Below are 11,353 nucleotides of genomic sequence, written 5' to 3' on the forward strand. Positions count from 1 at the left end.
TGCTGAATATAAGGATACACATGTTTGGGCTTTGTCAAAAGGCTTAACTACCCAAATGTTTCAGAGCCTGGACTGGTGGTGCACACCTGTAATCCCAGCACTGCAAAGCTGAGGCAGGAGAGTTGCCACAAGTGTAGACAAGCCTGGACTACATAGTGAGTTCAAATCAAGGCCAGCCTGAACTACACTATGAGATGAGACCCTGTCTCAAAACAAAAACAAAGAAAAGTTTCAAAAAGCTTATGCCAACCACAAAGCTAAAAGAATACTCAATTTTCTCATTTGCCAGTAGAGGGGTAAAAGTTCTTTTAAAAAATATTTACTTTTATATTATAGTGTTGATCATCTTCCCACATTTCTTCCAAATATTTAGATTCTACCTCAAATACCTTTTACATAAACTGACATAGTTTCTATATGTATTCATCTTTTTCTTAATTTCTAACCACTCTTTGTAATTCTTCTGTATCTTGTTTTCTCTCTTAAAATGGGAAAAAAGCCAGACATGAAGGCACATAGCTATAATCCCAGCCCTTGAGGCTGGGGCTAGAGGACTGTAAATCACAGGCCAGGAGGACTACATAGAGAGCGCAAGGCAACTGGAGCTATACAGTGAGACCCTGCCTTCCAAAACGTAAGAAGGAACTGTGTCACAAGGGCCCCAGAGATAACACAAGGTAGGCCAACAGGGCCACTTATGCACAGTGGTCACAACACAGCAAGGTGATGAATCCACCACCCATGTCGGGATGTGTCCTCCTTTATTTTATGTCAACTCACTCACTGACTTCTTCCTTCACAGCTTCTGGGTTTCCTAACATGAACTCTGGATCCCAAGATCATACATATTAATTAATTTATTTTTAAAACGCTGACACTTTACTATGGTCCAACACTTAGGAAATTCTTTCCAATAACATGACAATGTCCTCCTGCTCCGCTCCTGCCACATACTTGTTTACTTTGATGCAGGTACCTGTTCACCTGATGTTGCTATAGCAGGTAGACACCTCTGGGGAGATACTGAAACAGTCCAGCGTATGTGCAGGATTCCCTTATCTTATACAAAACCCTAGTTTTAAATTTTTCTCTCCAAAATAAAAAAGCCGTATTTAATAATTCTGTTATTTCTATAAACTAAATTACTCATTACTTTTAAACACTTATTTTTCAGCTAATTAAAAACACGACTACTTTTTTTTGAGAGATAGGGTTTCACTATATTTTCCAGGCTGGCCTTGAACATTGATGGCAGTGACGCATTCTTAATAGGATAATGAAATGCATCTGGAGGCATGAACCTTGCTGTAAACCTGAAATTTCTACAAGACAAAAACAAAAGCTAATTTACCACCAATGAAAACCAACAGTTTCTTTCAAAAAGACTTACTGAAAAATTTACTTCTCACTCATCTAGCCAAATTTTAAAAGTTCTTATATAAATAAGCCATAAATTAAAAGATTATACAGATAAACTTAAAAATCTTACCTTTTAGCAGTGCAGTAAGTATTGCTACATCTATATCTTGGTGTTCGTCTGATCCAATATGGAAAACAGTGATCTGTTTAAAAATGAACTCATAGTATTATATATATCTCTATATTCTCAAAAGAAAGGCATCATAAGGCAAGAGTCACTAAATGTGGGGAAATATGTATACACATACTGCGAGACTCAGGCAGGGAGGGATGGAGAGGAGGGACGGATTGATTGGTATCAGGGGAGGAGCCCCAGAAAGTTCATTTCAACCCCCAAAACCAAGACAAAATAGAAATTTAGTAGACTTTATCATTTATCAAATATAGGGCTGGGGATTTAGCTCAGTAGCACCATACCTGCCTGGCAAGCACAAGGTAATGATTTTGATTCCTGGTACCAGGAGAAAAAAATTTCTTTTTCTTTTTTATTTTGAGAAAAAAAAAAAATTTACCAATTAGAGTGGCAAGTATACTCAAAATATTTGGTTTCATTATTAAATACACTTGTCTTGGACCTAGCTAATAATGTCTGTTACCAGAGTAATTATTTATGAAAGTAAATCTGGCTGTTCTTTCCACAAAGTGAACACTTAATCAATACAGTATATGTATTATTGAATGAGGAAAGTTTTTTGTTTTGGGGAGGTTTTTCTTGGAGGGTGGTTGTTGTTCAATCTTTTTCACTGCATATTTACTTAAATTACTCGAAATACACCACCACTTGAAATGTGTCTAATAAAATTTTTCATATAAAGTAAAAGATTACAGTGGCCCAAATACAAATATTTCAGCCAACATCATGTGGTACAAAAACTTGCAATTAAAGCAAACAACAGATCAATTCTTGCTATCACATACTGATTTAAAGAGCTGTCAAACATTTTACTCTGAAAACTGAAGCCCATGTATGTATGACTGAAAGGTAACAGCACTAATCTCTAATTTAGTAGCCTTGAATGTTCATTGAATATAAAACTGCTTAAAAGAAAAGGTATGAACAACTCTTTACAGTTTTCTTGATAGTGAACATAATCTTATGCTGCAGTTCGGGTCGGCTTTAGCTCAAGCGGTTACTTCCTCACGCTAGACTTCTTGTATATCTCTCTTATGCTGCAGTTATGCAGCTTTTCCAAAAAGAGCAAATATACTGTATCAATATATAAAAAATAGCTCTGTCACTGCTCAGTTGAAAAGACCAATAAATAAACAAACTCTTCACATGGTTAAATAAAGTTTTAAAATGTAAAATCCAGGGTTGGGGATGTACCTCAGTGGTTAAACACTTGCCTAGCTTGTGCAAGTCCCTGAGTCTGATCCCCAACACTGCAAATAAATACATAAATCCAAATTAAAACAAAAGTTCACCAATTTACAATGTGCTGAGGAATAAAAGCCCTAATTATGTTGCACTATACTTACAAGCTCCTTCTTTTTCATGCATTCCATCAGTGTTTGAAATAAATGAACTGCTTCACTCTGACCAAAGTTAAATGTTTTTTTGATGGTTAAAATTATATCAGGCTCTGCTGCATCAGGAAGATTCCTGGTATAAGAGGGAATATAATTTAACTCAAAGATTTCATTTTTCCCTTATCTGTAGAGTCAAAAAAAGTACAGAAAGACCCATGCAAGACCTTCAGGATACTGTATTAATATTAAAAACATGACCTGGGGCAGTACTGTTTTCAATTGCATAAGACACATATTGTAATTAAGGGAATAAAAAATTAACAGTGATTTTTCTGAATTTACACAAAAAAAACCTTTTCCCTATAAAATATGTATTTACTATTGATATTCACATTTTTATAAAATATTAGATAAAGATAGCTTAAACATATCATGGTATATAAAGCAGTATCTCAGATGTCTGGAACATGAGCACAGTTACATTTTTACTTCTTTTTATGAATGGGCAGCACATTTACATGGCTAGAGCAAATATAAAATTAGGACGTCATAGTGAAAGTCTCCTTCCCATTCTCTCCCATCTAACCAGTTCCATCTCAGCTCTTTTCAAAAATCACTTATTTGCTTGTATAACTTTCTGAGATCTCTTTCTATAAGTACAAACGGCTATCCCAGTGGTGGAGAACACCTGGCATGTGTGTCACAGTGGGCTGTTTGTATCATTCAAAGTGTTAAAAGGCTTGCTGCAACTGGAACATCCCTTCTTTTGGGCGGGGGGGTTGAGACAGGGTCTCACTATGTAGTTGAGACTGATTTGGAACTCACTAGTAGCCCAGACTGGTCTTGAACTCACAGCAATCCTCCTGCCTCAGCCTCCCGAGTGCTGCGATTACAGGCGTGCGCCACCACACCGGCTTCCCTTTTCTTTTTCTACACAGGAAGTGCCACAACATATATGCTACTTTACATCTTCTTTTCTCTATGTAGACATTTTGGCAATCTTCACAAATCTATTGGAGAAATACCACCCTGACTCAACCTACACTATCCCACCGCATACATATTTACAATTTATCTAGTCCTCTTCTAACAGATGTTTTACTTTGTTCAAATCTTTTATTCTTACAAATAACCATAACAAGAAAATAGTATATATTTTTTCATAGCTATTCCAACGTCTGTAAGATTTCAGTTCCCAGAAATTAAACTACCAACTTAAAAGGCCTGTGTCTCTGTAGCAGACAAGTCTTTCAGGAAGATGGTTGCACTGTACCATAATTTATTCCAATAATGTGTGAGTCAGACTATTTCCTCCAGCTTTAACAAAGTATTGTTTTAAACCTGAGATTTTTCATGTTCATAAAACATTCAAAGAAATCTAAATTCCAAAACCTACAGGCCTCTTTTTTGGTACTGGGGATCGAACTCAGGTCCTTGTGCTTGCAAGGCAGGCAGCAGAACCACTGAGCTATATCCCCGGCCCAGGGCCGCTTTAATAAGGCTAGGAAAATGTGTTACGGTCATACACTTACCCTCCTTCTTCTGTCTGTTTATGAATATATGCAAGTAAATCTGCAGCTCGGCCTGTTCCTTCACACACCACCACTGGAACTGGGGGGCTTTCCTGCAGGTATTCCAGAACTGTGAGGATAACATTGGGTCCACCTTCAAATATCAGTGCCACTACAGGGACTCCCTGGCCAATTCCTTAGAGAAAGTAAAACCTTAATTAGAAAACTGACAAAGCTCAGTAATTGAAATTTATTTTTAGTCAAAACAATTTCACGTAAGATGTACTCAACAGCGCAGCAGTCTTACAAAAATTAGTCACTAACTTAAATGAGAAAATTAAAAAGCCCAATATATAATTTATAACATGCTGGAGAATCTGTATGTTCGCTGAAAAGTAAAATTTTGTGTATTAACTGAGTCCTTAGCAACAAATGTATACTACTATTTTTAAGGTTACTTTTTGATACTGTATTAGTTATTAGTAATGTATGCCTTGATACATTTTATTTATTTGTTTGTTAGTTTATTTATTTATTTTTGGTACCAGGGATCAAACTCAGGTCCTTGTGTTTGCAAGGCAAATAGCGGAACCACTGAGCTAAATCCCCAGCCTGCCTTGATACATTTTAAAATGTCTATTTCTGATTCCAAATGAATTTGGACATTAACGTAGAAATTTATCACAGAATCAAAATTACACAAATAAAACTGATCAATAAAATTCCAAAACCTTTAGAAGAGCTACTTTGCTCTATTTTGTGACAAACACCATTTTTTTGCTTTTACAGCAACCTGCAGGGTGGTGAGTAACAGAAAATATTAGCGAACTGCAGAGTTATAAAACCTTCCCAATTTTTGTAAATGTTCTGACTCCACCATAAACAGAATGTGCTAGTCTGTGATTCTGTGTTTTAAAAGTTCACTTTCTCAGTATTCTAAGGTTACAAAAGTTCTTCTACCTGAAATAAAATCTAGATGTTGAACCAGAAAGTTCAGCTATAGCTGGAGAGCAAAATCAATCCCAAGAATTTCAACTTTTAAAACACATCTGCCAAAAAATGGTAACTATTCATTGTATAAACTTTAGGCAAGCTGATTTTTTTGTAACAAAATAAATTTTATTCTCCCTTTTTTTCAATCCTGAATTTCAAAGCAATGTAATGGAATACATCACACATCAAAAATTCTTAAAAATTCATTAGGCTGCAATGAGTTTATAACAGCAACCAAGGGTCTAATGAACTTTTTGGACTTTGGTCTTAAAACCTATTTGGGTAGAATGTCTGCTCCTAGGTGTTATTATCTTATTTAAGATCTGCCATTCTTGGCTGCTTTTGTAGGTTATCTTGCTATTTAAGGAAAGTATACTTCAAAGAACACTACTTTTTTAGAATGCTGATGGCTATTAATACAGCCCAGCACAATTTCAACATTAACAAATTTGTGCATTCCCTTACTAGCATGAATTCTTTGCTGATTAATAGTTTTCTCAAGTTCTCTTCTCAGTCTGACTTCTGCTCCGTACTTCCCAACAGTGCCATCATCCACCAATATGAAGTGAGAATGGAGATTATTTAGCACATTCAATTTGCTCAGGGGGTTCAATAAGGTTTGATAAGGAGCAACCACCTAAAACAAGGAATGCAGAGTTAGCGGGCAGCATTAAATATAACATACTGTAAAACACATTTGTGAAACAATCTGAATAGAAGTAACATTCTATTTTACATTCTGAGTTAAACAGAAAACAAAAAACACGTCAAAAAGTGCAAATTTAAGTTGAAGATCAATTGATGAGTTGAACCACACAATTACATCTTGATCCTTACTTTAGAATTATGCATTTTATCAGTACATGTTAAAGGAGAAGCAGTAAAAAGTTAATAAATCCAAGGCATTAAGAAACTAAAGTGAATATACTGCAGTATGTAAAGGCCATTTTAAAAAAGCAATAAAATGTCATATTGGGGTTTTTTAGCCATAAGTAGAATCTTTAAAATTGGCATTAGAAATTTAGTAACACTTGAAATTGTTTTAAGCCAGTAATTCCTTTTGTCTCTTGATAAATGTTAAATCCCTATTTTGGGGGGGGGGGGGCCGGGGATTGAACTTGGGTCCTTGCGCTTGCGAGGCAGGCCACCAAACCGCTTAGCTAAATCCCCGGCCCCACTAAATCCCTATATTTAACCTACTCAAAATACTAGTATTTAATGTTTACCTTTAGTAACAGGATAATTTCTAATGTTTAACCATTAAAATTTTAATTATAAAGACTGATGTGTTAAGTATTATACATAAAAGAAATCAAAATATGCCTACACTATAGTAACAATCATTTATATTCAAAAATGTATTTTTGAAAGGGTCAGAGGAAAACCACACAAAAAACTTTTGAAACTTAATTTGGAAAGTATGGTATAATCATGAATATTTTAAGGTGACTAGCACTGTTACTGCTGTAATTAATACATGAGTTCAAATATAAGCAATCTAAAAAATCATTCTCACATCTCTCCCAACAAGATCATTTCTGTTTTCAATCACTCCCCACGGAGCTATTCCAATCGTGCAGATCTTCCGAGATGACCTGGAAGCATGTTCTTTGAGGGCATCACCAACATGTTTTGCCACACCTGTTTATGCAAAATGTTGTCTTAGTTCAAATTCTTTATTGTATTCAGAACAATCTTGTTCTTAATCTGTAAGTGTGCAATTTGTGATGTTTCTTTACACACTGAAGACAATAAATCCAAGGTGACAAAACACACTGACCCCCGCAAAAAAAGAATAAAAAAACAAAACAAAACCACATAGCATCAATTCACTATAAATGCCTAAAACATATATAAAACTAAATTTTACCATATTGTTAGGTCTAGTCCTGTCTTGTATTTCTCCTGTAACAAGTTTTTTGTGGTTTCTCTAAACATCATCTAGCATAAATTAAGAATATAACGCAGAAGCACAGGCTATAGGCAAAGCAAATACACAACAAACAAATAAAAAATGTTGTTTAACTGAAAAACTGTGGGAGAAGCTGGGCGTGGTGGTGCAGGCCTGTAATCCCAGCATTTGAGAGGCTGAGGCAGTTGAACCTTCTAATTCAAGGCCAGCCTAGACTGCACAGTTAGTTCCAGACCAGCCTAAACTACACAGTGAGAACCGATCTCAAACAAACAAAAACTCACAAAAAACTGAGGGGCAGAGTAGAAAAAACAATTTCCAAGAACACATACGGCCACTCCCTTTACCCATGAGGGATGTGTCCTAGACCCCTGTGGAGAGCACAGAGCCCCGTACACCAGTACTGCAATATTGTGACAATGGACCTGACAGTCACTCTGATAACCACAATGGCCACTAAATAACTAATGGGCACTGGTACACACAGGGTGGATGTGCTGGACACAGGGACAATTCAATCCCGAGCAAGAAGATAGAGAGAGAGACAGCATGAGATTTCATCATGCTACTCAGAGCAGTACAATTTAAAACTTACAAATTCTTTTTTTCTGAATTTTCCATTTAGTATTTTCAGACCACGGTTAACTGAGAATAAGTGAAAATGTGAGTAAGAACACACTCCTAAACATTTTCATTACCATTTATTGTGACTGAATTGCCCCCCGCCCCATTCATATGTCAAAACTCAAACCATCAATACCTCAAAAGTCTATTTGGGGACGGACTTTAAAAAGGTGACTGAGTTCAAACGAGACCTTCAGGGTGGGTCCTAATCCATTCTGACTGGTGTCCTTGCAGGATACAAAAAGGCTCCAGGAATGCACTCATAGAGACTCCAGGAAGGCCAGAGCAAGAAGGCCACCTGAGAGCCAGGGAGAAAGAGGCCTCAGGAGGAAGCAAACCTGCTGACGCTTTAATACTGGGCTTTCAGCTTGCAGAACCATGAGAAGACGAACCGCTCAAAGGTGGGGTTTTGTTATGGCAACCCTAGCAAATTAAGATCAGTTTGCTTTTTTAAAAATAAGAGATAAGCTCTGTCTTCACCTGGATTGCAGAAATAGCATCCTCTAAGCCCAATGTAGTACTAGATGCACTCCTATAACTCCAGCAGTTGGGAGGCTGAGGCAGGAGAATCAAGGTTTGAGGCCAGCTTGGGCTATATAGTGAGTTCAAGGCCACCCTGAACTACAGAGTGAGACCATATCTCAAAAACAAAACAAAACAAAACCCCAAAGAAATAGTATCCTCATTGGTCTCTCACCTGCTGCCTCACAGTCCATTAAAAATTATCTAAATCATCTTTAATAGTTAACTCTGCTTAAACCTTCCCCTTCTTGTTCAAAGTAAAACCCTCATGCTCATAAAATAGCCTTAAAGGCCTTATATACCAGCCTTCTGCTGTCCCTGCTCTTCGTCATGCTTCCCCCACCACCACATGCCAAGAACTTCTAACCACATCACCTAGGACTCAAGCAACACTGCAATCTTACTCTCCTTCCAATACAGGAGTCATTTCCTCTCCTTTGAACGCTCTGCCTCGAATTTTCCTTGTATCTTGAATCCTCATTTCCTAATTTTCCTCAGTGTCACCTGATCAGTAAAGCTCTGACCATGTACAAAATATCAGCCCCTCCATCATTGCTCCCTCTCTTCTTTATTCCACGTGTGCACAACACTTACCATCATCTGTTTCCTGTCTGAACCTCCTGCACTACAATCTACACTCTATGGAGTTAAATAGCGCGTCTGTTTTGTGGAATGACATACACTCAACAGTCCAAAGACTGTCTGACAAAGGAGGCGCAAACAAGCTGCTAACTAATGAATTAGATGTCTAAAAGTAGACTTAATAATTATTTGCTACAGACATGAAAATTCATTTGTCCTCAGAGTTGATGTATACATTTAAATGAAAGATGATAGCATTTTAAACATTAATTTTTGAAAGCTACTTTTTAATGTTTTTACTGGCTAAGGTAACGGGCTGCTAGATAGTCTACCAACTTACTAGCAAGCAGAGACTGGTCTACACTATGGCCAGCAGCTGATTTCGTAAAGGGCCAAACATAAATATTTTAGGCTTTGCAAGGCATGTGCCAATCTCTGTCACCCTATTCACTTGTTATGAAACACAAAAATAGCCATAGTCCATTCATAGACAAATGAGTGTAGCTATACACAAATAAAACTTTATCCACGAAACCAAGAGCAAGGCAGATGTGGCACATGGGCTGTAATTTGCCAATCTCAGCTCTGAAGTGCATTGTTTTTAAGGCTTAAATGACAACCAAATAGATTCAGTTTCTTACCCAGGAATCATACATTATTTAATACATAAACCAAATTAGGTCTGACTATTGTTTCCTGTGTCTTACTAATACGGCCAAAAACTTACAAGTACCCTAAACATGTTACCTGTGTTTACGCCCCCCGTCAAAATCCAGGCTCCGGTTGTGGCTGCAGCTTTGATAAGACCCTTTCCGAGCAGCTGTCTGACTCGTGGATGAAGTTCAAATTTCTGCATTCCCCCATGTACAGAGATAACAAGCTTCGGTAATTCCATTTGCCATTCTTTCAGCAGAAGTTGCAGGATGATTTCAGGTTTAGTGTCATATGATAGCCTCACATACTAAAATAAAAATATTTTAAAAGCACAAAATAACTAAAATGTGTCCACGGTTTCATAATGCAACATTATCTTACTTTAGGAAAAAAATGCACCTGAACCAGACTACATAAGAACAAATTTCATAAGCTCCTTTCAATATATCTGCACTCCAAGGAATAAATAATATCAAGTGATTTTTTTTTTCTTTTTCCTGAGACAGGGCCTTGCTATGTAATCCAGGCTGGCCTCAAACCCAGTGAAATCCTCCTGCCTCAGCCTCTCTACTTCTGCAATTACAGGCCTGCACCACCACACCCAGTCCAGCAAGTGATTTTAAAGTTGGAAAAATCATTCTGTGAGATCTACAGATGTAGAGGCACTCTACATAAACATTTAGACACAGATGTTGCTTTGTTTATACTCAATCACCAATTAATCCACTTTACAAATTTATCCACAGTTATTTCTGCCTTACTTAACTATGGGTACAAAGTGAGTCAGAAACATTAAGACCAATTAAGATGACCGGAAAAGGGCAAAAACGAGAATTGTGGGGAAAAAATAGAAGCTTCTAAGACTTGCTGAAGAAACAAATATTTTCCATTTCAAAGTTCTACCAATCCAGACCATTTATAACAGAATTGTGACTAGCATAATTTAAAAGATATTTTAAATATGGGTGACTGTTTCTTTCACTGGAAATAAATGGATGTGATTAAAGTATGAAATAATGAGAAAATCTAAATCAACATTAAGTGGAATGCCGGGGATGAAGCTCAGTGGGGTAAAGCATGCGTTTAGCAGTGTAAATTCAGTCTCCAGCACATGAAAACAACAATGGTGTTCGGATGGATTCACCACTTAAGTTTCTGAACAGTCACTCCATTAAAGGTAATGGTGGCACATGCCTGTAAATCCCAGCACTCCAGGAGGGTGAGAGAAGGAGGACCACAAGTTAGAGCCCAGACAGGCAATTTAGTGAGAGACTGTCTCAAAATAAAACAAACAAATAAATAAGGGCTGTAAATATTGCTCCATATGAAAACTGTAGGTTCAATCCCCAATACCACCAAATGAATGAATGAAAGAAACAGAAAGGTTTCAGGTGTAGCTTAGCAGTACAGCATTTGCTTAGCATGTGCAAAAAAAAGGGTACTAGGAAATAAGCTATTGCATTTGTGGAAAAATAACTTTTGGTTTGAAAATCTTTTGTTTAACTTTACCTTTTTAAAAATGACATCATAAAACATACTTGAATAATCACTTTATCTTCTTTGTCTAAAGCAAATATACAAATGCTTAAAATTTTTCAAATATTCAGAATTTGGAAGATGCAATCTTGGGGTTTTTTTTTTTTTTTTTTTTTTTTTTTTTTTTTCC

General features: G+C 36.7%; 1 protein-coding gene across 5 annotated transcripts in view; it reads right to left on the reverse strand.

Moving 5' to 3' along the window:
- Trpm7 (transient receptor potential cation channel subfamily M member 7) overlaps positions 1 to 11,353 on the reverse strand; it is a 93,596-nt gene that overhangs the window by 48,494 nt on the left and 33,749 nt on the right. For all 5 annotated transcript variants that reach the window (XM_010638685.2, XM_010638690.2, XM_010638681.2 and 2 more), the window contains 6 exons: positions 9,781 to 9,994; positions 6,910 to 7,034; positions 5,859 to 6,030; positions 4,422 to 4,596; positions 2,899 to 3,022; positions 1,490 to 1,562 (listed from right to left, as the gene is read on the reverse strand). In XM_010638685.2, coding sequence (XP_010636987.1) covers positions 1,490 to 1,562; positions 2,899 to 3,022; positions 4,422 to 4,596; positions 5,859 to 6,030; positions 6,910 to 7,034; positions 9,781 to 9,994 — 883 coding nt within the window. The remainder of the gene's footprint in view (positions 1 to 1,489; positions 1,563 to 2,898; positions 3,023 to 4,421; positions 4,597 to 5,858; positions 6,031 to 6,909; positions 7,035 to 9,780; positions 9,995 to 11,353) is intronic.

Source organism: Fukomys damarensis, unplaced genomic scaffold, assembly GCF_012274545.1.
Source record: "Fukomys damarensis isolate Sample0158 unplaced genomic scaffold, DMR_v1.0_HiC HiC_scaffold_17, whole genome shotgun sequence".
NCBI lineage: Eukaryota > Metazoa > Chordata > Mammalia > Rodentia > Bathyergidae > Fukomys > Fukomys damarensis.